At 44.2% G+C, this 27,108-nt stretch overlaps 1 protein-coding gene across 3 annotated transcripts in view; it reads left to right on the top strand.

Annotated features, from left to right (window-relative positions):
* KIAA1958 (KIAA1958 ortholog) overlaps positions 1-27,108 on the top strand; it is a 131,646-nt gene that overhangs the window by 47,741 nt on the left and 56,797 nt on the right. For all 3 annotated transcript variants that reach the window (XM_077475334.1, XM_077475332.1, XM_077475331.1), the window contains exon 2: positions 13,230-14,430. In XM_077475334.1, coding sequence (XP_077331460.1) covers positions 13,254-14,430 — 1,177 coding nt within the window. In that variant the 5' untranslated portion in view covers positions 13,230-13,253. The remainder of the gene's footprint in view (positions 1-13,229; positions 14,431-27,108) is intronic.

Below are 27,108 nucleotides of genomic sequence, written 5' to 3'. Positions count from 1 at the left end.
AAAGCTCGAACAAGAGAGAGAAAGAAAAGAAAGTAACAAGAGAGAAAAAAAAAAAAAGAAAATATAAAATCACTAAACTAGCAAAAAGTTGCTATAACGCATACCAGCAGTATACTGGGTTTAAAGCGTCGTCCTATTTGGAGCGTAAGGTGGACAAGTCGGAGAGAGACTCCCGGGACTCGTCCCCCCCTACTCCCAGCCATAAAAGGAACATCGTCTTGAAACGGCATACATGTGACAGGCAAACAATGAAAGGCACACAGAAGTACATGAGGGAAGAAAAAAAACAAAAAAAAAAACACATATATAAATAATAAATGACAAACGTGAACTCAACAGCTCTAAAGGGTCCCCCGACCCGCCCCAAAACATAGACACGCCCGGGGGAGCCTAACACAACCCAGGGTCCCACCCGTGGGAGTGACCTCCACCCCCCCCCCCGCTCCACATCCCCAAGTCCCGAGAACCCAAAAAAGAAAATACATATATGTACATATACATGCAGTGCACCCCCACTTATAGCATTCTGTAGCATCTCCGAGGGGGGGGGGGGAAGAAGGGGAGCCGGAGAGAAACAGAGAGGAGGGTGGGAGGGAAGAAAGAGGATGGGAAGAAGGGGGGGGAGAGTGAAAGGCATAAAGAGACCAGATGAAGGGGAAAGAAGGGGGAGGGAGAGGTGAATAAGGGATGGAGGGGGGGGGGGTAGGGAGGGAGAAAAAAGTGCAGGGGGGAGGAGGGAAAAGCGGAAAAGGGTAAAAAAAAAAGGGGGAGGGGTATTGAGGGAAAAAATAAAATAAAAAAAATAAAATAAAAAAAGAGCAAGGAAGGTAAACAGTCACCCCCGGAGAACACTCATGTGGTCATCCACGGTCTCATAACACCGCAGCTTGATAACCAAACAAACCACGAAAGGGCATACCCCCCCCCCCCCCCCCCCCCAGGTGTCCCTCAGCATAGTAGCAGGATAGAGTCACCGTCCCGGGACCAATCCAGCAAAGTTCCTTCAGCTCCGTGGTCAAAGGTCAGTGCGGGGTGCACGGAGGGAGGCATGATATCGCCCAAAGGCAGTACCCGTAAAGCATGGCAGCGAACAGGAGGGGCGCCAGCGCCGTGCGGATTCAGGCGTTACAGTCTGCGATCCCCTGCCGTCTCCGAAAACTGCGGGTGGTCACATCAAGAGGGGTAAAGCAGGGGCCCGAGGACAACCCGCAATAGCTACCGACTCACCAGGGCTAAGCAAAAGGGCCCGCAGGCACATCCGATCAGAAAGAGGTGCAGAGCTGCCCCCCAACAACCAGACAGATCCGTCCCCAGTCCAGCTATAGTCCTCCTGCCTCATGATCCCGGGTCAGGCTGGGGGGCAGGGCACCCCACAAACATTCAGGGGAGACCCCAGGAAGGAGTCCGGCGTCAATTGGAGTGGAACCAGATCCATGTAAGCTTAAGGGTAACCGGTAGAACTCCCCTGGGGAACCAGCCAGCACAAATGGTACAGGTCAGATAGGGGGTGCGGGGTCAAAGAGTGTACCTCCCACTTCACAATCCAAAGGCAACGTGGAGCGCACAGCGGGCGGCAGACAATCCTCCCAATAGGCAGAGCTGACCCCAGAAGCAAGACCGGCATCTATCAGAGTGAAGCCGAAGTTCGTGTCCAGTCGCCCAAACTCCCGGGGGGGTCCCGCCAGTCGCGGAGGGGAGGCACAAGAGATGGGTGGGAAATGGGGGCTAGCAAACAGCCAACTCAGGAGCCAGTTAGAGTAGGAAGGGGGCAAACAGTCACGTCAGGCTAGAGGAGAACGCAGAGCAGTCCCCCAGTTACTCACGGCGGGCGTCTCTGGAAGCGGAACGCCGTCTCCCTCCCGGTCTCCTGTGGCGGCGGGGAAGCGGGCCCTGCAGCTGAAGGACACCTGATCTGCCGGGCGGGCGAGGTAGTAGCTGCAGCCAATCCTGAATCACGATCGGATCCACGGCCAGAAACTGGAAGAGTGCTGGGAGATCTGACGGTCCCTGGAGTGTAAAGGAAGATGACTCCTTCCGGAACGTGACCGAGAGGGGATATCCCCACCGGTAAGTGTATCCACGCTGTCTTGCCAGTTCCAGCAGGGGACGGAGCAGTGCCCTGCGCTTCAGGGTAGCCCTAGAGAGGTCCGGCAAAATCAGGATCCGAGCACCATCCAACTTCACCTCGCCATGTTCCCAGGCCCGGCGAAGTATAAGTTCCCTCTGTACATAGCGGTGGAATCGGCAAACTACATCACGCGGCCGCGCCGGGTCCGCGGATCTCGGTCCCAGAGTTCTATGAACTCTATCGAGCTCGACGGACATCTCCGGGTCTGCCGCTATGACACGGAAAATGTTCAGCACTATGTCCCCCAGGTTCTCTGCAGCTGAGGATTCCGGAATGCCACGGAGCCGCACATTGGAACGACGGCTCCGGTCCTCAATGTCCTCTATGTGCAGCTGGAGAGAAACTGCCGCATCACGGTGCCGGTCCCCTGCCTGTTCCAGGGCTAGCACCCGGCCCTCTAAGGAGGAGACTGAGGTCTCCCCCGTGTGCACGCGCTCTGCCAGGCTGGAAACCTCTCCCCTCACCTCCTGGATATCCCGACGATGGGTCTCCTCGAGGCGGAGGATCAGCGCCTCTATGTCATTCCGTGTGGGCAGCGCCTGTAGAAGCGCTCGGATGTCCTGGTCCACATCTGCCGGCGCAGCGGGGCTTCCCGCCGACATCTCACCACCGGGTGGGTCTGGAGGTTCTGGGCAGCCACTGGGTAGAGAGTCCGAGCCGGGGGAGCCAGGGAGATCCTCCCGGTGCTGATCCGCCCGCGATGTGCCACGTGTAGGGCCCCGCGAGGCCGGGGCTCCGGCGCTCGGGTCCTGGATCTTCTTAAAAAAGCGTCTAATCTCACTGGGGTTTTTGGAGGCAGAGGTCCCCCTGGCTAAGGCTCTGGTCTTGTGCCTTTTGGTCGGCAGCATGCCGGGATTATGGTGCAGTAGGCCGGGAAAGGGGGTCCGAGGCCGGGAGCCCAACAAAAACGTGTCTTTACTCCGCCATGTCCAGGCCACGCCCCTCCGTACATTTTTGATTTCACTCTTCACTACCTTACACAGTTTTGGAGGCCATGTAATGCCCAGATAGCACAAATCTCCCACAAATGACCCCATTTTATAAAGTAGACACCTCAAGCTATTTGCTAAGAGGCATGTTGAGTCGATGGAATATTTTATATTTTGCCACAAGTTTCAGGAAAATTACAATATATATATTTTTTTCTTTGCAATGTTGTCACTAAATGATATATTGTTCAAACATACCATGGACATGCGAAATTACACCCCAAAATACATTCTGCTGCTTCTCCTGAGTACAGGGATACCACATGTGAGACTATTTGGCAGTCTAGCCACGTACAGGACCTCGAAAACCAAGCACCGTCTTCAGGCTTTCTAAGGGTGTAAAATAGTGACTTCACTTCTCACTACCTATCAGTTATGGAGGACCTGAAATGTCCCCTATGATGGCAATAGGTAGTGATGGTTACTCTTTAAAAAAAAAAAATTGGGGTCTATTATACTTTAGATCTTTCCTCTGCCCTCAAAGCATCTGACTACACCAAGATCGGTGTGAAAAGATGCTTTCCTAATTTCCCAATGGCATGGTTTTATAGCCGGCGAAACCAAATTCATGAAATGCTCATAGTTTCCGGTTTCTTAGGCCATACACATGATTGGAGCGGTTCTGGAACCCCTAGCTGCATTCTCAGTATCCCAAGTGGGACAAGAGAGCACAAGAAAACCATGACGGCGGGGGAGGGATGTTCCCTCTCACTGTTTGCAAAAGCAGTCTAGCGTCTACTTAGCTGCTAGGATTGCCATTACATGAAAGCTGATAGCTTACTGCAAAGAACGATACCAATATGATACCTAAACCTGCAGGCATCATTCTGGTATAACCGCTCAAAGTCCAGCAACATACGGTACGTTGCTGGCCTATGGGCTGAATGAAAAAAGAGATTGATCGGTGGGTATGCCCACCATTAAAATACCACCCTGCATCCACCCACTTCTAATGATGGGCATATAGGCAGCATTTTTTTTTTTAACTGGTGGTGAAATCGTCTCCTACATCGCTGGAGTCGCTGATTTATGTATGGTGAGAGCAAATGCTGTTGCTGTCAAGATAAATAAATCAGTGCTGCAGCTGAATGGCGTACCTGAAAATAAAATAATGGTTAACAATAAAAACACAGTAGACAGTAAAGTATAAAAGAATTACATAACTGAAAAGCAAACACGGAGACAGTGAAAGTGTGTCCTAGTCTGTGCAGTGCTGTACCCTACGCTAATACTCCACTAGTATGTGGTAGCATTCAAAACATTGACCAATGCAAAGACCAGGTTGGTCATGACAGGAGGGACAACAATAGCGGGTGTCACATCTAAATCCGCGCTTGCCACAGACACAAAATCTTCTTTGGGGTGCTCGATTGGTAGGGGTACCAGGGAAGATATACGCAAAATGCCTCCCATGCAGCCGGCTCACTGCACCATCTGGAAACAGAAGGGCTGTGATGATCTCTTCCTGGAATTTAGGAAGGATCCAGTTTGTCCTGAAGCTTTGTATAGCACATAAGCGTTCAGCAGAGCCCATTGGAATAAGTGTACAGACAATTAAGTACGGTGCCATGAACTGGTTGTTGAGGTCCACCCCTCCCATATTAAAGTTGTATTCGTGGACACAGGGGTTTCTCCACAACACCAGTAGCTGTTTGAATTTGGACCGTCGTGTCTGCATGAAGGGAGGACAGACCAAAAAACATTCTTATTATCCCTCCACTTCACAGCAACAAAATTACATCACAAGCAGGCTCTCTCCCCCAGCCTAAGATGGGAATCTACAAGCCGCTGGGGTAAGCCCCGGTGATTAGATCGCACGGTGCCACATGTGCCAATTTCATGATCAAACAAATGACAAAAAAGTAGCATGCTTGTGTAAAAATTGTCCACATACAAGTGGTACCCCCTTCTGAATAAGGGTGACACCAAGTCCCACACAATCTTACCAGCACTTCCGATGTAGTCTGGGCAGTTCCCCAGCTCTTTGTAACTATCTCTTCCCTCGTAAACCATAAAAAGATATGTATAGCCTATTGCCCTGTCACAGAGCTTATACATCTTGATCCCATATCTGGCACGCTTGCTGGGAAGATACTGTTTGAATGACAAGCGACCAGAAAATTTAATCAGGGACTTCTCAAAACAGACAACTTGATCGGGCGTAAATAAGGCTGCAAACTGTTGGTTGAACTGGTAAGAGGGGCTGAATTTTGTAGAGCCGATCATATTCAGGGTCACCCCGAGGACAACAGAGTTCATTGTCCTTGAAATACATGAACCACAAGATCTGCTCGTATCATGTCCTGGTCATAGAGGCAGAGAACACTGGCATATGGTGAGTTGGGTCAGTGGACCAATATGACCGCAACTCACTTTTTTTTAGCTATGCCTATGAGGAGCGATAGGCCCAGGAAGGTCTTAAATTTGTAGACTGTAATAAGTCTCCAATCTCTGGCAAGGGTCAACTTGGGAATTAGCGATGATGAATTGGCCAGCATACAAATTGCTTTGGTCTACAATAGATCTATAGAGATCTTCCATGAAAAACAGTGAATAAAAATTAAGTGATGTACTGTTTCCACCTGAATTCCGGGTTGGCCAGTGAATGGGGGAAGTACGGGTGTTGCAGAAGTGGTGGGCTCCCAATTTGGATTGGCAAATGCAGCAGCAAGGGCACTATGGGCTCAAAGGTGCTGTCTTTGTCTTCTTGGTGGCTGCGGGACACTATTTGTGCTAGCCACCTCACCAGCTTGAACTGCACTTATGGGACTCGCCAAGTCACCATGTGTTACTGCAGTGCTGGAGAAGAACAAGGTCTGGTATGCCTGACCTTGGCTGGGACCACTATGTCTTCAGAGCTATCTGTCAGGGTGCTGCTGCTGTCTACAGGATTGTATTCTGAGCCTGAATCTGACAGATGGGTGACTTCCTCTTCACTCTCATCTGTCCTGCTCAGAAACGTGTAGGCCTCTTCACTAGTGTACCTTTGATTGGACCTTTTGGCCTCTAAATTTACTGGTACAACTAGTAAGACTCACAGGAAAAAAGAGCACCTGACTGTCGGCGACTGCTTCAAACGCTACCAAAAAAACTGTTAGCATTCGCAGGGATCAGGCCTGATTCTGCAAACGCTGCAGTTATGTGTTTAGTGTTTTGTAAGTGACAGTGATCGATTGATACTGCACTTGGCTGGGCTGGGCAGAGGAGCTAAACGCAGGTGTTAGCAGGTATCTGGGCTGATCCCGCTACCACTGTGTTTTTGGGAACCCTAAATTACTGTGGACACTAGTGTAGATCAGATCAAATATATTGATCCGTTCAGACACTATAATACTAAGGGAGGTGAATGGTGCGTGCGTGGGTGGGTGGGCCCTACTTGCACTAATCTGACGCTGCATGGGGAAACGCAGACCCTGACTGACACTAAAACCTAACTGATATCACCCTCCGGTTGATCAGTGGGTTAAACCTTTATTTAGGTAATATACGGCGGGTACCCTGACGCAAAAAAAATAACTAACCAGCGTTACCCGTAACACTGATATGGTGATCACTGGTGACAGGGGGGATCAAGGGGTTAAACCTTTATTAGGGGGGTTGAGGGGTACCCTTAAGCTACCTGGGCCTACCACTAACTGCCCTAACGCTGATTAGTATCACAAATGACACCAGAACAGTGGTCAGTAAAAAATCTAACAACTGCACTGGGTGACACTGTGACGGGGAGTGAAGAGGTTAACTGGGGGGTGACGAGTGTACCTATGTGTGCTGATGTTAGTGTAGTGTTGGTGCAACTTGCTCCTTACTACTCCTTACTTGCTTGTCTCCTCTCCTCTCTCTGGAACAAAAAGAATTCCATGAGGAGAGATGACATCACTTCCCCTGCCTGTGTTTATGCTTACAGGCAGGGGAAGGATCTCATTCACCAGAACCGATCAGCAGGTCCAGGCCATAAATCATTGACCTGGAACGAATCCGATGGTCGCGAACATGGTGAGGTCGCGCCCCCTGGCGGCGAAAGCGCACCTGTACAGGGTTTCGCGTAGCAGTGCCATTGTGCCCCCGTATATGTACGCAAGCCGGTCAAAAACCGGTTAAATTACATAGAGAAATACTGATTACCATAGGAACTGGCTGTATTTTGTTGGCTCACAACTTTTAATTGTTGCATTAACACACTGCACACATGTAAATGGGCTCTTAGTAGTGGTGCACCAAAAAAGGAAATTTCCGATGCCAAAACCGAAAATTCAGGATGCACTTGGTCGAAAACCAAAAACATTTTTTTTTATTTTTTTTTTTAAATTAAAGTGGCTGGCATTTTCGCATTAAAGTCAATGGGACGTGATTTTACATTGTAGTCAATAGGGGTGCGTTTTTTACTTTGAAGTCAATGAGATGTTGTTTTGTATTGAAGCCAATGTGACGCGATTTTGCATTGCAGTCAATAGGGGGTGTTTTTGCAGTTAAAGTTAAAGTGGGAGTAAACCCGCCGACTTTTATTTTTTTTACTTTTTACACCTGTAAGGGAAAAGGCATAATGAGCTAGTATGCTCTGCATACTAGCTCATTCTCAAATACTTACCTTAGAACGAGGCACCAGCATCTCACTCGGTCCACGCCGAGGGAGCTGACATGTTCCCTCGGCGTGTCTTCCGGGTATCGCGGCTCTGTGAGAAGCCGGAGCTGCGATGTCGTCACTCCCGCACATGCGCGTGGGAATTTTCTTCCCTTTCAGCCGAGAACCCCTGGTGCACATGCACTGCTGAAGTCAGTGGCTCATTGCGAGGGGAATATCTCCTAAACCGTACAGGTTTAAGAGATATATTCTTTTTACCTACAGGTAAGCCATATTATAGGCTTACCTGTAGGTCAAAGTGAAAAAATTAGCTATACAACTGCTTTAATGGGACACAGCATGCCATTATCTGCATTTTTTTTCTATCTGCAAAGCTTAGATAACCCTATTTTTGGGCAATAATTTTTGGATATCGGTGTATCCCTAGCTGTTAGGTTTAAGTGGAACTCTAAAAATAAGTGTTTTCATCATTTTGTATGCACACATTTTCTCTTGCTTCCTATATGGACAGGAAGTGAAGGGAGATGACTGGTCAGATGAGTGCTTACATGTAAACAGTGGTGGCGCTGGGCATTATTTTTGTACAGAGAACAAATCTTACAGCTGCTGCTGGTCACACACAAGTGTATCGTCACAAATGGTGACCCATCACATTTGGCTACCCACTGGAGTACGCATGCACGACGCCGCCATATGCGTTCCAACACGACAAAACATTATGTGGCATAGTTAGAATATAATTATGCAGAGCGAAGCAAGGCCGTGCCTGAATCGTGGCGAGCAAAGCGAGCCCGCGAGGGGCCCTGTTGCAAAGTCTTACAATCAATATTTATACAGAAGAAGTTTCACTTCTCCGTATTGCCGTGAAAACGTTTGAAACGCATATGGGTAAGTTACGCATGCGCAGTTTGTAATTTCTCGGTGGAACGTCACTTCCGTAGCAAAATGTGGTGGATAGCCGAATGTAATGCGACACAGGCAACTTTGTTTTAGCTCATTATTAGAATGTGGTGCCAAATCTAGCTGGAGCACTCAGAATCTGGTGCAGTTGTGCGTGGTAGCCAATCAGTTTCAAACTTCAGTTCGTTCAAACAAGCTTTGACAATAAAACCTAGACGCTGATTAGTTTCTTTGTAGAGATGCACCAGATTTTGCACTCTCTTTAGTAATTTAACCCCTATGCTCTTTAACCTTTTTTTTGTATGGCAATGGTTAGTAGTGCTGATAAAAATCTGAACAGCCTGTGTGATGGTAGCCTAAAGCCCCATACACATGATTAGAAATTCTGCCAGCAAAAGTCGGATGTGCGCTTTTGGTCAGAAATTTCGACCGTATGTATGCTCCATCAGACTTTTGCTAGCAGAATTCCAGTCAGCAAAAGATTGAGAGCAATAAGAAAATAAGCAATAAGAAAAAGTTCTGATTGTCTGTACAAATTCCGACGTGCAAAATTCCTACGCATGCTCGGAAACAATTCGACGCATGCCTGGAAGCATTAAACTTAATTTTCATGGTTCATCGTGGTGTCGTATGTCACCGCGTTCTTGACGGTCGAAAGTTCAGAGAACTTTTGTGTGACCGTTTGTATGCAAGTCGAGCTTGAACGGAATTCCATTGGAAAAAACATCCAAGTTTTTTCAGAGGGAAAAGCTGCTCGTGTGTACAGGGCATAAGTGCCGTTAGTTCTGTAACCTAGTACTTTGTATTATGTAAATGTAGGTTTCTTTAAAGAAAGTTGCTCTCTGTCGTGCCCCCTCTCCCTCCTGCACCCTACTATTGGTCCATTGGCGTGAACAGCAGCGTCATTGGCTGTAGTAAGTGATCATAGTGTGGTGTAGGCCAAAGCCTGACTTTTCTGGGTTAGGTCTCCCATGGCACTCAGCAGCTAAAGAGATATGCACCTTTCTGCTTAGTTCTGTAGTTACTTTAGGTTCAAGATATTTTACTTTTAAGAGATTTTACTTGTTACAGAAGGAATTTCAGTTGTTGTTTTTTTTATCCCTAGGTTTTAGTATTCCTGTATTTCTGTGGGTATCCTAGCCAACTAACAAAGTATGTTTGCAGCTGGGATAGGGTCAGCTCTGCCAGAAATATTTCTACAATACATGATAGGAAGGGTAATCAGACAGTGCCTGACATTGACACGTTTCTCTTATGTGGATCGTGCCTGTTGCCGCTCTCTGCTGACCTTTGCAAGTAGGCCAGATAAACAATATCAGCGGTGTTTAGATTTTAGACTGGTTTGCCTAGCAACTAATTTAATGCAAGAATACGCTTGTATAAATAATACGTGTTGAAGATCGTCTGTCTTTCTACAGCTTTTCTTTACTAGGAATAATGACTGTAAATGTAAAAATACACTTAGGAGAAAAGGAAGAAGAGGAAGACTATGTACTTGCTATGTCATCTCCGTCAAAAAGGTCAGCATGCACTATGCCCACACAAAGCAAAGTAACTGGCACAATGCACAGCAAAGGCTTATCATATACGCTGTTCAATTACTGACCAAAACGGATATATCAGTAAATTCCTTGAAAATTTGCAATGCGTGTCAGATCACCAAATGCATCTAAAAAGCACCCCTTTGAAAGAGAACACCATAAAAAAAATAATGTCAATGCAGCCCAAGTTAAAATTATTTTCTGAGACAATTTTAGGAAACCCTAAAGGGATGCTGTCATGCGTTTGGTGTGTGCTCCCTTTAAATGTCTCAAGTGCAGTGTAATTTCCTATCTGTTTGGTCAGTCTCTCTTCACCTGTGTTTCATCTTTCCTGTGTTTGTATGCCTTTACCAGTCAGCCCAGGTTCACACTGCTCCGACATGAAAGTGGCACGACTTTGCCCTGCAACTTCAGCCCAACTTTGATCTGACTTAAAGGGTTAATCCTCTGCATTGTGTAAAAAGGCTGCTTGATCTTGTATGCACAGATCCTCCCTCTCCTGCTCTGTCCCCCTGGAAAAGTCCAGATAAGATGGGGCCTTTGGAGTCGGGGCGCACATGTTCAGTTTGTTGTGTATTGCTAGAGAAGTGATTATTTTTTTCTTGGGAGAATGCATGTGATCAGCACAGGGCCAATCAGCACTGTCCAGACATGTCCAGGCAGAGGGTCATGAGCCCTGCAGCCTCATAGGACAGCTCAGTGCAGTATGAAAAACTCTGCCTACAAGCTTCTCCGGGGAACTGATAGAAATCACAAGACTGCTATATACTGCTGATTATGAGAAAAGGTATTTACATGTTTCTATTTACTAAAATAATTGCATTTCCATGTTCTGTGTACATTCTATGGCATTGAAGTCATATCAAAGTCAGAAAAAGTAGTGCAGGAACCTTTTCTAAAGTCGGATCAGTTAAGATGGCTCTCACAGAGAAACATTGAATTTGACATGTCTTGCGACTTGTGCTCTCACAAGTCGGATTTCATGTCGCACCAGTGTGAACCGAGCCTTATGCCGCGTACACGCGACCGGACTTTCTGGCAGACTAGGTCTGATGGTCTTCCCGACTGACTTTTCAGCGGAGTTCCGATGGACTTACGAACAAACGGACTTGGTCACACACGAACGGACTAAGTCTGTTCATTTTGAACATGATGACGTAAGACGGAACTAAAAAAGTTTGATAGCCAGTAGCCAATAGCTTCCCTTGCGTCGTATTTGGTCCGTCGGACCACCAGACAGACTAACGGTTTTCTGATAGGAATTGAGTCCATCGGGCAGATTTGAAACATGACCTAGTCTGCCAGAAAGTCCAGTCATGTGGCATTAGGGTTGATGTATTCTTCTAATTACTGGCTATAGAACTTCAGTCTGTCTATCCCCATATCAGGGTAAGCTACCCAGACACTGGTCGCTATGTCCGTGAGTCCTAAAGTTTAAAAAATAAAGAAAGAAAAGAGGATGCACCAGCCTTGTGCATTATTTTTTGATAGGTTTATTAAAAGAATGAATTAAAAATGATTCACAATCATGTGCAAGAAACAGGCAATATGAAAGCCTTTAACTGATGGCAACAGTCTCCAGGTAATGCAGGAGAAAAAAAAGGGGACCTCTGCTAAAGTTTACGCTTGCATATGTAAAGACAAGCCAGTGAAATGAGCATATGCCAGTGGAACACTAAGCTAATGTAAAGCTCAGTTCAACTGAGCTTATTATTTAATGCCAAAGTGTGGTAACTACATAGTGTCCTAATCCATGAGATATTAGCTTTTTGTAGATTAATGATTTTGATTGGTTAGTATGGGTTATTGCATTTTGATTGCATATTTACATTTTATATGATAAGCCTGTCAGAAATGTAAAGTGAACCTTGTTCATTAATATTCTTCCCTACAAACCCATCCCCACTATCTTAAAAGCTGATTTAATTTACTTTATTTTGCACACCGCACCCTCCCTCCGACCAACATTCTTGCTTAGGGGAGCATAACATCTCCTCCGTTGCTGGAGCCTCCTGGGATATGCACGTCACAAATCCCAGGAAGCATTAGCTTCAACACAGAAGCCAGTAGAGGGTACAGTTGACTGTACATAGTCAGGAGGCTGCCTGAACCAAGAAGCGACAGTTGACTCCCAATGCTGTCAGAAAAGAAGGTGGCGGTACAGGACCCAGCATGCAGCAACAAATCAGGGGTCCACAGCAGGACAATGCTGGATTCAATGGATGTGTGAGTATGTTTTTTTGAGGACAAGCAAGTGGAGGAGATAAGACGGGAAAGAAAAGTAATGGGCAAGTGAAATTGCGCTTTACGTAGAAAAACACTTTACGGTGTGTCTAAAGCAAGGCGATGGACAAATATTATCTTTAATGGACAGCTTTTGAAGCTATTACTGGAATCTGCCTTCATAAATTTAAGTAATTTTGTTGATATAAATATGTTAAGATAGTTCAAGTGCTATGAATTCCAAAGGATTGCAAAAGATCACTAAGAGGCTGCATAAAAGGCATATTTAGGCCTCATGTGCACAGGATTTTTTTTTTCAACTCCTAGAAGCCAGTGGCATTTTTGCAGAAAAACCGCCTGACGCTTGCAAAAGTGTCCAAAGCTTTTACAAGTGTTTAGGTGCATTACAGGTATCAAGCGCATGGGTGTTAATTAATTTCATTGGCCAGAATAAATCATTTATTTTGGCCATTGAAATTAATTAACGCTCAAGTGCTAAATGTGTTTAGAGGCGTTTACAAGTGTCAAGCGCTTTTTTTTTCTGCCCAAACTCTGCTGCTCCTGAATGCACTAGTAGAGGGTTTTTCTTCCTGTTTCTAAACTCTCCTGCCACTAAACACTGCTAAAAGTCTATCTTTGCATAGACACATAGCCTAACATGCAGGGGAGTTTAAAGGCAGAAATAACCCCCCCCCCCCCCCAGATGCCCCTAGGAGCAGCTGCAAAAAATTCCAGTGTGCATGAGGCCTTAGGTGTTTTATATGTGTTAAGGTTTACGTGGGTGCCTTATATGTTTATACAAAAATTGGTGTTGAACTGGTTCTAAATATATCTGAACTCTTCATTCATCTGTCTATTTTAACTTACAGGAAGATACTTCTTGATTTACCAAAATGGAAGACTGTCTTCATACATCTTCAGAAAACCTCGCCAAGTTAGTGAGTTGGGCTCATAGTCATGGGACAATTTGTAGCCTTATTCCAAACCTAAAGCACTTACTTTCTGAGGGCTCCCATGGAACTCTTACAGCTATGTGGGGATGCAGTGCTGGCCATGCATACCACTGGCCATTGACTACAACATGTAGGGCTGGTCCTCAGGAGAGAGTCTGTTTCCAGGACAGTAGAAGCTTCAACTCAGATAGTCCTAGTATAATAGGTGTGCCCTCAGAGACTCAGACAAGTCCTTTGGATAGGTACCCTGGGAGACCAGTAAAATCAAAACTTGACTGTAATAGAACAAGAGACTCCTGTGACTTTTCCTACTGTAGTGAACCTTCAGAGCTGGATGAGCCTGTAGAAGAATATGAAGATGAAACCACATTATTTGACATGGTATGTGAATCTTCTGCAACAGATGATGATAGTGACTTTGAACTCAAAGTCCAGCGGTCACCTAATGTTAACCGCAAGAGGTCCAGTGGTGGTGGTATCCATTCTCTTTCTGGATCTCAGTCGCACATTGTGGATGAGGACAGTAATGATGTGATTGTGAAAAAAATTAAACAGGAAAAACCTGAAGACTACTATATTGTTGCTAATGCTGAACTTACTGGAGGTGTTGATGGTCCTTCACTGGCCCTGACACAAATGGCCAAGCCGAAGAACCAAACTGCCAACACAGACCCTTTTGTGGGACCATCCAAAACGCCTAACATTTTGCCACCATCACTAAATAACGACCTTGAAGTACAAGCTATTGCACCTTCTTCACTGGTCCTGCAAAGACCCACACCTCAAAAGCCTGTAAGACCACAATTGTCCTCCCAAAGCAAAATGCCATCTACCCCTCCAGCTGTCAGTCAGCAGAAGGGAATACAGATGCCAGTCAGTACTTCCACGGGAAATCCTAGCCAACCAATTAACATACCTTTATCAGCACTTCAGTTGCCAGGACAGGAAAAAAAAGAGATCACTGAAGAGCTTCTGCCACCTGTACTGAAGTCAGCATTATCCAATGACATGGCCCTCTCCCCATCAATGAATGCAGAGCCTGAAGTAAGTTCCAGCCAGCAGCAGCCAAATACCACCCCTAATATCACCTCTGAGGCATCAGCACAGTCCATTCCAGGTATGTAAGTGTACATTTGACCGATAATGCTGCTCTATACATTGTTTGAATCATACAGAATGTATCGATGAACAAAACATTACATAGCATTAGACTTGATGAAAATTATATTATTGCATCTTATTATCTTTTTATCTGTTAGCCAATTTTCACATGTCAGTTTTATTCAATGTATGGTTTTACTTTAGTAGACTATCCTACAAAATCATGCATAGCTTTACTTTGGACAGATAGGCTATTCATTTGGTGAAAATTATAACTTCCATCAATTGAAAGAACCTGTTAAAGCACACTTTAAGGATCAATTGTTACAGGTAATTGTTACAGGTAATGCATAAAGCAATTACATTTCTTGCTTTAATCAAGCTTTGTATGGTCATCTTATGTATTTTCAATATGAACATACCTCATAAGTGCACTTTCTAAGTAATGAAGAAATGTGATCTTATCTTATGGTCTTAAAGCCCCCTTTTAATGTAGAATTCCGAGATAAACCTAACTAGTCTTAAAAATGGTCCATCCCCCTCCTAACACCTATGTGTTCAGATCAGTCTGATTTGGTCTGGCCGTATGATCAGGCTCCCATATCAGTCAGCGGCTCCTGCAGGGAGGAGAAGAGCGCAGCGACAATGGATGGGCCATAGGACCTTATGGGTGAAGTGACCACTGCAGGCTAATTTACTAGCTGTTGCTCCTCCTCTTCCCTGCAGCCACTGCTGGCTGACACAGAAGCATGTTATCAGACCAAAGTGAGCTGAAAATAGGTAAGTATACAGTACATCTTTCTTACATAAGTTAAGCATATGTGTTGAGGTGGAGAGGGGTGGGCCATTTTTAAGACTAGTTAAGTAAATCCCGGAATTCTACTTTAAGTTTAGGTGAGCTTTTCTTCACTTCGGCAAAACAATTGAACACACGTGGTTTAAAAGAATGAGTTTGTAGAACATTAAAATAAAATCATAGTGGGTTTGTCTGAACAAAAACGTAGGCTCCTTTCACACAGGTGTCTTAACTAAGCAGAATCTGCTTGCTTGGTGGGGGATCTCTCCGCTGATACCCGCTGAGCAGGCGGATGACAGGTCCGTGTCTGCTCTGCTATGCAGAACAGACACAGTCCTGCTCTCTTCTATGGGGCAATCTGATGGAAATGGGCCGCCTGTCCTTTTCAATCTGATGCCATCTGATCCACTGGACAGATGGGGAATAGGATTATCAATGGTCTGTTTTTGGCAGACAGGATCGGATTTGGCGGGTGTTAGCAGGTCCGCCTGAAAAATTGACAGGTGGACTTGATCGGACAGCCCGTGTGAACGAGGCCCAAGGCAACAATGTCATATTTTACCTCTATGATCATAAAAAGTGTCTAACGCTCACCCAAAAGCTTTGGTGTAATCCACATGTTTCTGTTTAGGGACCTGTGTGTTTTTTATTTCATTATATATTTAACTGAATAATATGATGCTTAAGTCAGTTTTTTTTCACAGCACAGTTACTTTTTCCTATTGGAGGTAATATAGTCAGATTTTTGCTTTGCCATTGGGGAATCTTTCCTACAGTAGTAGTTTCTCTTCCACCTCTTCTGTATTGGTCAGTTAGACTATAAGAAAAGTACTGTGCAACCCCCTGATCAGTTACCCTCTCCAATCCACTACTGTTCCAAGTACTTGCTCTCATTCCAGTCACCACCTCACCCACATTGCTCTATTCCCACAGACTGCTCTGCTTCTTGCCATTGCACCCCCTTTCATACTGTTCTGCTCTGGGCCAATACATCCTCTCTCAGACCATTCCATTCCTGGGCAGGGCCTCTATCTGATTCTTTACCTGCTAGCATGGTGCCAGTGGTTATATGGCAAAAGACTTTGTTTCACTTCTAAAAAGTTATGTAGTGCTGGTGCTGGAGCCTGTTCTGTAGTGCCGATGCAGGAGCCAGGAGAACTAATGACTGCTCAGGTGGGGTACATGGGCAAGTCTTAATGATCCATGGACAGCACAGCTGCTTGGCACCTGTTTGTTTTGTGCCTCCCATCTTGTCTTCTCTCATTTAGCAGTGCTCTGAATATATGGTCAGACAGCATGCTGTCCAGGAGCAGTCCTAGCTCAGAAGCTTTGGGCTCTACCCCCATTTTCTCACCACCCACCATGCTATTGCCTCACTTCTACAGCTCCCTTCACACCCTATGGCACCTCTCAACACACACCATTCCTGCACCTGTATTCTGTCACCATCCATTGGGTCTGCACCTCCCCACCCTTCTATTGCCTCTTCCTGCACCTGTAGCTACTCCTTGCCTTACAAACCAGTGCACCTGTTCCCCCCTACTTTACCAACCACCACGCCCTGCAGCTTCTTTCCTCACCGCACAGTGCCCCTACTCTTCACTTTTCCTGTCTCTAAATTTCCAGTGCTGCAATATTTAACAGCTTCAAATCTCCAGGCAGAACATCAGTACAGATAGTCTGGCAGGGACACGCCTCTTGCTTCCTCCTCCTCCATTGAGAAAAATGCTTTCACTGATTGAAATGCCTGTAACATGATCTGTGAATAGGAGAGATTCTGATTGATCACATGATTCTCCCCCCCTATTCACAGATCATTTGACAGAAAAAAACAATGACCGCACTTTCTCAGTTGTGGAAGGGGAAGGATTGGGCATGTCCTTGTCAGATTATCTCTACTGCTGCTCTGCACGAAGACCTGAAATTGTTAACCACCATTGCACCACCATGAGTTCAGAGAGAGGAAGAGTACAGGCATTTCTGCATAGAAGATTTCTCAAGGATCCAGCTGTCTTCACAACATTGGACATACCTCATTACAAGTAAGTGAGGTGACCAGGGGTCAAGTCCTGGGGAAAAAAGTGTGGGAACTCCCACCCAAGATCCACTCCCCCACCCAAAAAAAAAATGATACGCTCATATGCACGAACACTTCAAAAGTGGTATTTTTCATCCAATTTTTGTATTGTGTGTATGAAGCTTAACTGTTGGTACATTTAAAAAAAAAAACAATCCTCAATAAACATAAATACGGTAATTCTCTGAATAATCAGCATTCATTCAATTTGTGCTTCCATGCAAATGTGAACATCATGTTCTGATCTTTATTGGGGAATGTTATTTTGTATATAGAGTGTTTATGTGGTGAGTTTACACTTTTCATTAAACAGAGTTTCATTAAACAGGGTTAAACGGAAAGGTCATAAATTAACTGCACATTATCTGGACAGAATGCTTGGGGAGATAGTGATGTGTTCCTGCTTAGGAGATGCATGTTAGCTTGGGGGGCTGCAAACTCTGTAGGGCTCCAACACACACTCACTGCTATTCCAACCCTTCACATATTTCCATATAAACTTCCCTCCTGGCATTAAACTTTGCCAGGTATTGTGCTCAGCTTACCACCCCAAACTGATGTTCCTCCCTCAGCTCACCTCTCTCCCTGCATGTCCTGTGAGCAGAATAGCTGTGCTCTGGGTTCTCTCATCATATGGCACTGAAGATAGAGGAGGGGGGATTCAGCGCGACACGCAGAGCAAATATGCATGAGTCTGGGGGGGGGGGGGGGGGTGAGGAGACAGAAAATCATGGCGGGGAGGAGCGCATCACGAGAGGTCTGACTAAATACAATCTCTTAGCAGCAGGAACCTGATCTACCCATCAGCTAGCTGTGATTGACAGGTAGATTGAAGAGGAAGCTGTCATGGGGCCCCCAACTGGCAATGCCTGAATGGTCAGTCCACCTCTCGTGTGCGGCACTTACTATTGGGAGCTGTGTCGGCGGCTGCTGGTGTAGCACCTGCCACACAGCTTGCATACTTCAAAGTCTTGCAGGACGCGGCTGCTAACGGGAACTGAGTTCCTGTTGTGGAAAAAGTACAGGAACTCCGTTCCCATGTGTTCCTGCAGGACTTGAGCCCTGGATGTGACCAAAGGTGTAAAGTGGGATAGCAGTGTTCAGAGGATTAGTTGAAATAAGACTTAGCTCAGGGATCATAGGGCCAGTGTTAAGGGGCCTTTATTTGCTTCATTTGTTTTTTTTATTTTTATTCATATACACTTCTATTGGAGTTTTTATATTGGAGACCCACTTGAAGCAGATCGAATGCAGGTTAAAAGGAGGTTAATTGCTGGTCAACTGTACTTGTAAATGAATGATCTCAAAAGTGCCTCAAACTGATGTCCAGATGATGGCATCATCACAAGTCCAAAGCTCAGCAACAGAGCCTCTCTAAAAGAGATAAAAAAATGTCCACATTTTCCAACAACAGCACACTAGAGAGGCAGAGACTTAAAATAGGAGAGATAAAGAGATAAAGCCCAGATAAACATGCAAGCGCTATGGGTTTTCATAAAAGGGATCAGGCCTCATTCAGACAGATGAATAAGGGCAGATAGTCTGCTGTCTACAGACATGGCTACATGTCACATTTGGATGTGATGGGGAAAAATTTGTGCTCTGGCTAAAGGCAAACTAGATGATTAGCTGCAGCCAGGAATGCCCTCCCTGGCTGCAAGCTGGCTGTGTCCAAGGCAAGTCAGAGTTTCTAATCAGACAACCAGTTACATGTGAACAGTGGCAGGGCTAGCCATTGTTTTGTACATTGTGGAAATGTGGTTATGCCGCTTCTTCCCACCTATGTTCGCATACGCATATAAATTAATTCTCGTCAGCGGCCACCAGTAAGAACTTGCCTGCAATCTGCAAAAAGAAAGCTTGAGGCCTGATGCCTCACTCTCTTCTTGTTGCTGCTGTTTAACTACCATAAGTATGTCTGTCTATTAAGATATTATGGTGACCATAAAACATAATCACTCTGGAATGTACAGGGTTCAATATGAGGTTTACCATCAGGACTGCTCCATGAGACAAGTGAGGTTTAAATCCTGTTCCCAATACGTAAACACTTTTTTAAAGCTTACACCAAAACTAATTTCTAGAAAGGGAACTATTGAGAATACAAGCTGGGTAACTCAACTTTCGTGGCAAAAAAATATTGCAAATAAAAAATAAAGCAGTGCTGTCAGTTTCTGAAAAAGGCAATGCAATTTGGCTACCTGGAGGCGATCTGTACATGTGCTGTACAGAACGCTGTAGGGAACACTCCCTAAAAATGTAATTTCTTGCTTGTGTGATTTGCTTACTGATTTTCCCAAAAGTCTGCACTAAGATGCCAATCACATTTTGGACATCCTTGCATCCTCTGCAACACTGATTTCAGTTTTGTTGAGATACTCCCAAATGGTTAATCATGTCTAAAGGGATACAGACCCTGACACTTTTCTCAGCCCTGCAAGTACAGCAGCTGATCAATGAAAAAGTCACTCCTATTCACTTTGCTCATGGGCACAGACAATCTGCAACATTTTTTTTTTTTAAATCCCTGGAATTTATCATGGCTAACCTAGAGGATAATGTTTATTTTTTTAACATAAGTGGAGTCTTGAAATGTTTTATTGATCTCCCTTCCCTCTTTTCTGCTCAGGCTATGAGATAATCAGGTGAATTTCCACTGATTTTAATGAGAGAATCATAAGTCTGTTTGGTTTACGTAACTACATTATATGTCTCCAGATTCCATCAGAAAGGATGGGGTAAAAATCATTGCTACTTTAGGAGAACAATGTACAGAGAATAATGTAAATAATTGATATAAAAAATATATGAAAACATCTGACAGAATCGCAGCCAGCAAAGAGGTCTAATTATAATCTGTTTCACCTATATATATCGGCAGGACCCCTCTGCGCTCAACTGAAGCCACACATGTGTGAGATTTAAAAAATACTGTTTGTGAATTATTAAAAAAAAGATTGGTTATACACAAGGGCGGCTATTAAAAGCATGCAAAGTTGGACAGATAGCATAAAAGCATAATCAGATGGTGGAATGGTCCCCTTGTTCAAGACAGTGGAGCCTTAAATATATTCATTTATGTGCACTGACATACCTTGTTTCTTTGGTTATTATTATCACCACTGTTTAAGAAGTATTGTATTACCTGGTTCTGTTTAACTGGTGCAACAAGAAGCCATTCAAATTGATTATAATAAATGATTTCATGTTTGTAACAGACATATTATGTAGATAGTCATCATGTGCCCCCTAGTGGTAGGGGTTTTAAGATGTCCAATAAACGAGGTACGGTAAACTTGTGCTCCGTGCATGTTTCCCTCACTGTGTTTAAAACACACTGCAGTTGCAGTCTGCAGTGGGTGTCAATGTTAAGTTAATGACACCCCAAACACAGTGCCTTTGCCTGCGCCAGATCACATGGTACAGAAGTATGATGTGATACAAGTACAGCGCGTCTTTTAAGTTAGTGACTGCACTACTTTTGGTGCAGTCGAGTGTGATTCAGCTCATTTGAAATGAATGGGCTCAAATTGCACCACACTGCACCACATGTGAATCACACAGAAATGCTCAGTGTTCCTGGTGTGAACCAGCCCTACTAGAGTCTTAAAAACCCATTTAATAAATCAAAAAAATAAATAAATACAGCACTGAAGGTCAGTGCATGTGTAAATATCAAATATCTCCAACAATGAATAAGCCCTACATTCAGCCCAACGACACTCCACAGCAGTGTCAGTGCGTCCATAAGGGCACACGGCGCCTCCCCCTCTCTCCAGCCACCCCCTCTATGACCAATTGATAAATTCATGCATAGCATTTGATGAGCACAGTGGCTGTGTTTGTAGGCACAGTGAGGCTGCAATTGATGGGTTTTTTTTTTCCAGAATTTTTCAGTTTTTTTGCGCGCCCCCCCCCCCCCCCCCCCAAAAAAATAATAATACAAATCGTGAGCACCAGCCGCCACTGCTCCATAGCCTAATATACAATAATATATAAACAAAAAATGGTGAATTGTTCAAAAATTTCCTCCACCCAATTTTTACTTTACCTTATGTATCAAATCTCCCCAACATAGGGTGGAATATTAAAAACATCCAGACAGTATTCACCAATTCAGTAAAGCAGGGATCCAAACTACGTCCCACCAGCTACGTCCCATTAGGCATTGTAAAACACTGACATTCAGAAATATTTTACCTTACATTGGGGAGATTGGATACATACACCGTATTTATCGGCGTATAACACGCACTTTTTTCCCCTTAAAACCTGAGGAAAATCGTGGGTTTGTGTTATACGCTGATCCCCCGCCGGTTGTGAGTTCTCTGGGCTTTTCTCCCGTTCTCTTCGGCTTTCAGCTATTTTCGGCCGCACTCGGCTGTTCTCGGTGGCTTTCAGCAAGCCGAGATACACAGGACATTCGTTCTGTATCTTGACGGCACCATTTTTTAAATGACAAGCCGGCAAAGACACTGACAAGACTGCAAATGACTGGCAAGGCTGCAATGGAAGGCTGCAAATGACTGACAAGGCTGCAATGATGGGCATTTAAATGTAAGTTTTTTTTCCTTAAACTTCCCTCCTAAAAGGTTTTTTCTTTAAAATTCCCTCCTAAACTTGGGATGTGTGTTATACGCCGGTGCGTGTTATACACCGATAAATACGGTAAGTAAAGTAGAAATTGGATGGAGGAAATTTTTGGAAAATTTGCCATTGGATTTTTTTTGTTTTCATACTATTGTATATTACACTATGGGTGTCATTCTGATTGATGTATAGCTTATTTCATGATGCAGAAATTTGATATTTGCACATGCATTGACCTTCAGCACTGTATTCATTTATTTTTATGTTTGAGTTTTTTTTTGTTTTTTTTTTAGATGTAAATTTTTTTTTTTTAAATACAACTGCATTTGCCAGTATTACACTTGGTTAGTTGTGATTATAGTACTGTAGCATGGAAGGGTATTCTGATTACATTCAATAAATCACTGATAGTCAAATTTCTTCCAACTTTAAAGCCCAATTCTGGGCCAAAACTAAAAAAAAAAAGAAAAAACAGACAAGTCGCAGCAAGAGGAATGCAGAGTGAGGGAGGTGTGTCAGCCTCTGCATTTCTCTTCTTGTCTTTTGTTTTGCGGAAAGTGTCGGAGCTGAGACAGGTTGCAGTTATGAAGCATCCATCTCCTTTTTAGCTGTTGTCAGAGCGGCCAGGGTTGGACGGGCGGGTGGGCAGGTTGAATTTTATCTCTAGGGTTAGAAAGTAACCTAGTAGGGTAAAAAGTGACAAAGTACTACGAGGTAATTGTATCGATAGATCTTTAAGTGAAAATCAAGGTTTTGTTTTTTTCAGATAAAGGGGATGGGAAGGAGTTGAATTTTATCCCAGGGTTGTACTTTACCGTGTATTAAACTATTAGCTTACAAAGTGTGAAATTTTGTTTTAATTTGTGTTGGCCATTTTAGGAAGCTATTCAGATATCCAGGCTAACTAAAACCTATGGATAGAGATGTTTATTGTTATTGTATAACGTGTTCCTGAAGCTGATATTACTGCAGATATGCAAATTAGCCTCTCCTAAAGCAAATTCTGAGAATAATGCATCGCCTGTGCTTCGGAATCAATGGTGCCTGCCTCGTTGTGTCTGTATAACCCATTGACAGCTATGACATGCTTATGTGCAGAACTGGCTAAATAATTCCCTGTCTCTAAATGTTCCTGTGTCTAAATGATCTCTGGAGCCATGGGGACTCCATAGACTGTGTTTTCTTTCTCTAATTCCAAAAGATGTTTTCCTAAAATGACTTTGGAGTCATATTGTGTTAATAGCTTAGATATAAATATGAAGCGTAGTCTTTACTTGAGGGATAAAGTAATTGTTTGTCTCTGGTATGGCAAATTATGTAATCCCAGAGGAGCAAAACAAGATGATGCATTACTGAGCGCTCACAGGCGACACGTGATAGAAAACCAATCCTGTAACAAAATCGCCGCACTGCATTGCAACCGGCTGACAGGTGATAACAAATAATGGATCTGCGTGACTGCACCTGTTATATTACTGTACAGCAGTTATTAGTTTACCATCTATGTTTAATGTGCACAGCTCTACAGCCTAAACTTCAAACTGGAGTCTTCGCTTTAACACTATCTCTGGTACAGATGCACATTTCACATTTTATATCAGTGTTGGTGTTTTTATAAATCTAGATAATGAGCTGTGCCTTGTGTACATTTTGTTCTTATAAGGAAAGCTGTATGTTACATTTTTAGCAGTCACAACAATTATCCCCCTGTATAAGGACCTTGCTTGTCCATGTAATTTGAGACATCAAAAGTCCTTTGTGTGTGCTGCTCTTGGTATACTCAGATCCTGTTATATGGAGACATGAATACTACAACGCGTGTAACTATAGGCATAATAAAGAAAACAACATATGTAATGCAGAGTGTCTATAGAATTGACACAACAGTGTTAACAGTCACAACAGTGTTAAGTCCCTCATAGAATGTAGTTTTATTGTATATTTATTCTGCCAGTAATTCTGTTCTTTTCCCACTAATAACAGGCCAAGTCCAGTAAAAGTACCATTTAGGCCTCATGCACACTGGAGGCCATCTCTCCTGGACGTTCTTCCTCCTGGCAGCAGCATTTTGCCAGGAAAAAAGTTTGCCGTTTGTAAAATGCATGTATCACGTTTAAGCCCATTTAGGCATGTCAAGCATGTCAAGCTCTTGGGCTTTAATTAATTTTATTGGCCAGAATAGCGAAAAATGCTGCTGCTTATGCAGGTGCACACAGTGTTTTTTTTACCTCTACAGGGATGTGCAATTCTTATTGCCTGATGTGGGGTCATGCAGTTCCAGGTGCTGGGCGAGAGGTTTTTTTTTTTTTTTTTTTTTTTTTTTCAATTAGCCCTGCTGCGGGCAAACAGCAGGGTTTAGAGCTGATGGTTAGCTCTTTTATAAAAACAATCCAAGTTGCTAACTAGCCACTGGATTGCTTTTACAAGCAGCACCTCCTCGTTGGTGGTGGAATGAGTCGGTGATGAGCTGTGCTGTGTGCACATGTTGGTGGAGACATGGGGAGGGGGGTGTCTCAGCCTGTCTGTGCTGGCGCTTTTGCTTATGAGAGTGGCAGCTTGTGGAGCAACGCAGAGCCACGAGGAGAGGAGGTGAGCAAAGTAATCAGTACTCTGACTCCTGCAGGGTTTGGGGCAGCCGTGGCCTTCCCAGTCAAAGAGGTGTTGATGGAGGATGACATGGCCTCTGCTGAGCCAGAGGGGAACCGGGAGCGTGGCAGAGCCAGGTGAGGGGAGCCGGACTGCCCTGGAAGGAGGCCTATCACCTGTATAATGAATGGTCACAGCAAAGGAACCTCTCAAACCTGATATACCCAATCCTGGACTTCAGGAGGATAGATTGAGACCATAAGACCCCCAGCCCTACCATCTATACAGCACAGGGGCTCCTCTACCTTTGATATGAATGACCTGGAGGACTACATGACTATCTCACCTGAGGACCCCACTGACACCATGAGGGCCACACATATAGTAAGAAGTCACAGCACAAGAGCTTCTCTCTGTCTGCCATCTTTATCTTTATATTTATCTCTACCTTTATCTGGATTCTTCCATTCCTATCCCTGCACTTCTCCATCCTTCAATTCTTATCCCTGGACTCCTCCATCCTGCAGTTCTTCTCTCCAGACTCCTCCACCCTTCCTTTCTTATCCATTGATTCCTCTATCCCTATCTCCAGACTCTTCAATCCATCAGTTCCTATACCCAATTTATATTTCTGGACTCTTCTAGCCTTCCATTCCTATCCATGGACTCCTCCATCCTTCATTTTATATCCATGGATTATTCCATCCTTCAGTTCCTATCTCCAGACTCTCCATCCTTTCTTTCTTTATCCATGGACACCTCCAATTAGCATTTTTCAAGGGAGGTCTGCAGGGGTAGCAGACCTTCATTTTCTTAATAAGTTGGCTTGGACTAATGCAGAAGCACTAGGTGGGTAGGCTGTATGCACTGCATACTGTTAAAGGACTTCAAGTGTTCACCAGTGTGGCTCCTCCTATGGTAAATCACTGTTATGCAAATTTCATTTTTCATAGCAGTGATAACGTATTGTATTAAAAAAAACTGCTTTATCCGGGTAGTGAGTTTTTCTTTCGGCTTGTTCTGCACCATGAGCAAATCTAAATCAAGATATGTTAATTCTGCTGTCTCTTCTGTACTACCATTGTATAGTCTGCAACCTCTATCTAGTTTTCAGTTGCAGCATTTGAGATCTGAAAGAAGCTGGCCTAATTAAACTGGCAGTGCTGAGCTTGATAAAAGTTAGCTGAGGACAATAATATTTATAGTATGGTAAGGATTATATTTTTCCATCTATAAGCAATTATTTTGGTGCTAGTCGCTTCCAGCATACATTTGCAAGTTTTCATATAACAAAATTAATACAATACATTTTATTGAATGCAAAAAAAAAACTCTTAAAGGACAAGCGAGGAACATTGGCTTATTTAGAAAAACTGTCTATAGATATCAGATGTGGTCAGAAGTGCAAACATGATCCACCTGTCGCACAAATGTTTTTATCCATATTATTTGCATGGTGTTCACATGTTCTTCCTTTGCTTTCATGAATTTCCTCCCACACTCCAAAGACATGCTGGTAGGATAAATAACTCCTGTCTAAACTGGCCCTAGTATGTGTATGTATGACTGTGAGTTAGGGGCCTTACATTGTAAGCTCTCTGATGACTGAGACTGATGTGAATGTACACTATATGTAAAGTGCAGTGTAAATTGGTCGGTGTTATATAAATACCTATAATATAATTATTTAGGCTTGTAAATAGGGAGGAAAAAGTGCAGAGCAGACACCGCAGACAGTCCCAGCACTGGTCTATCTTAGGGTAAATATTAGTGATCAGACAACATTGGTCCCCCACTCCCCTCTGAATTGTGTCAGCCTGGACTGTTAACAGCTGTCCATAGACATGAGAAAGCTGTTGGATCAAAAAGCCACCTCTTACTGTATGTCTAATTCTGGCCAACAAAACTATTGATTGATCTTAGTATTTTAAAAAAGAGGAAGGACACCACAGGAATTAAGTATGCAAACCCCAATAATTGAAGTGGTTCTAAAAGCAGAAGGTTTTATACTTTAAAGCATTATTTGCAGTAAGGTAAACAACCTGGGTTTAGCTCCCCCCCAGCCCCCCCCCCCCTTATAATTACCTGAGCTCCATCTCAATCTAGGAATGTGCATGAGAGCAGCGGCTCTCCCAGGTCTCCTGTTCTTCATTGTCTCACACAGTGTAAAGGCTGGCTTAGCCCTTCCTTCTGTGGGCTGGCTGCTCAGCTGTCGGCTAATTGCCAGCTCTCATCTCTCTCCACAGTTACCCAGCTGATCCTGCTCGTCTGACCTGCCTACTTAAAGCTGTCCAGCTCACTTCATCTCTGCCTTCCCCTTGGTCACATCACTAGAAACCATCTCCTGCGGTTCTCTTTAAAGACTGGCTTGCTGACATCTCTTCTGGATTTTTACCCTGCTTGCTGTTGCTCCACTTGGATCCCTGACTTCTGGCCTGGCTGATTACCCGATCTGGTTATTGAACTCTGGACTGGCTGACTTCTCGATCTGGTTACTGGACTCTGGCTATGCTTTGACTACGCTTACTCTATTTACCTTTTTATTTTTTATTAATAAACAAGTGTGATTTACTTGTACTTCTGTCTCGGTCTGGTTCATGGTTTCTGACAGTAGGTGAAGGCCATGAATTCAGAAGATACAGTCA

This window comes from Lithobates pipiens, unplaced genomic scaffold, assembly GCF_037356315.1.
Source record: "Lithobates pipiens isolate NorthernLeopardFrog02 unplaced genomic scaffold, aLitPip1_a1.2 Scaffold_13, whole genome shotgun sequence".
NCBI classification, from domain to species: domain Eukaryota; kingdom Metazoa; phylum Chordata; class Amphibia; order Anura; family Ranidae; genus Lithobates; species Lithobates pipiens.
The sequence above is the reverse complement of the archived record's forward strand: the minus strand, read 5'-3'. Positions and strand labels throughout refer to the sequence as shown.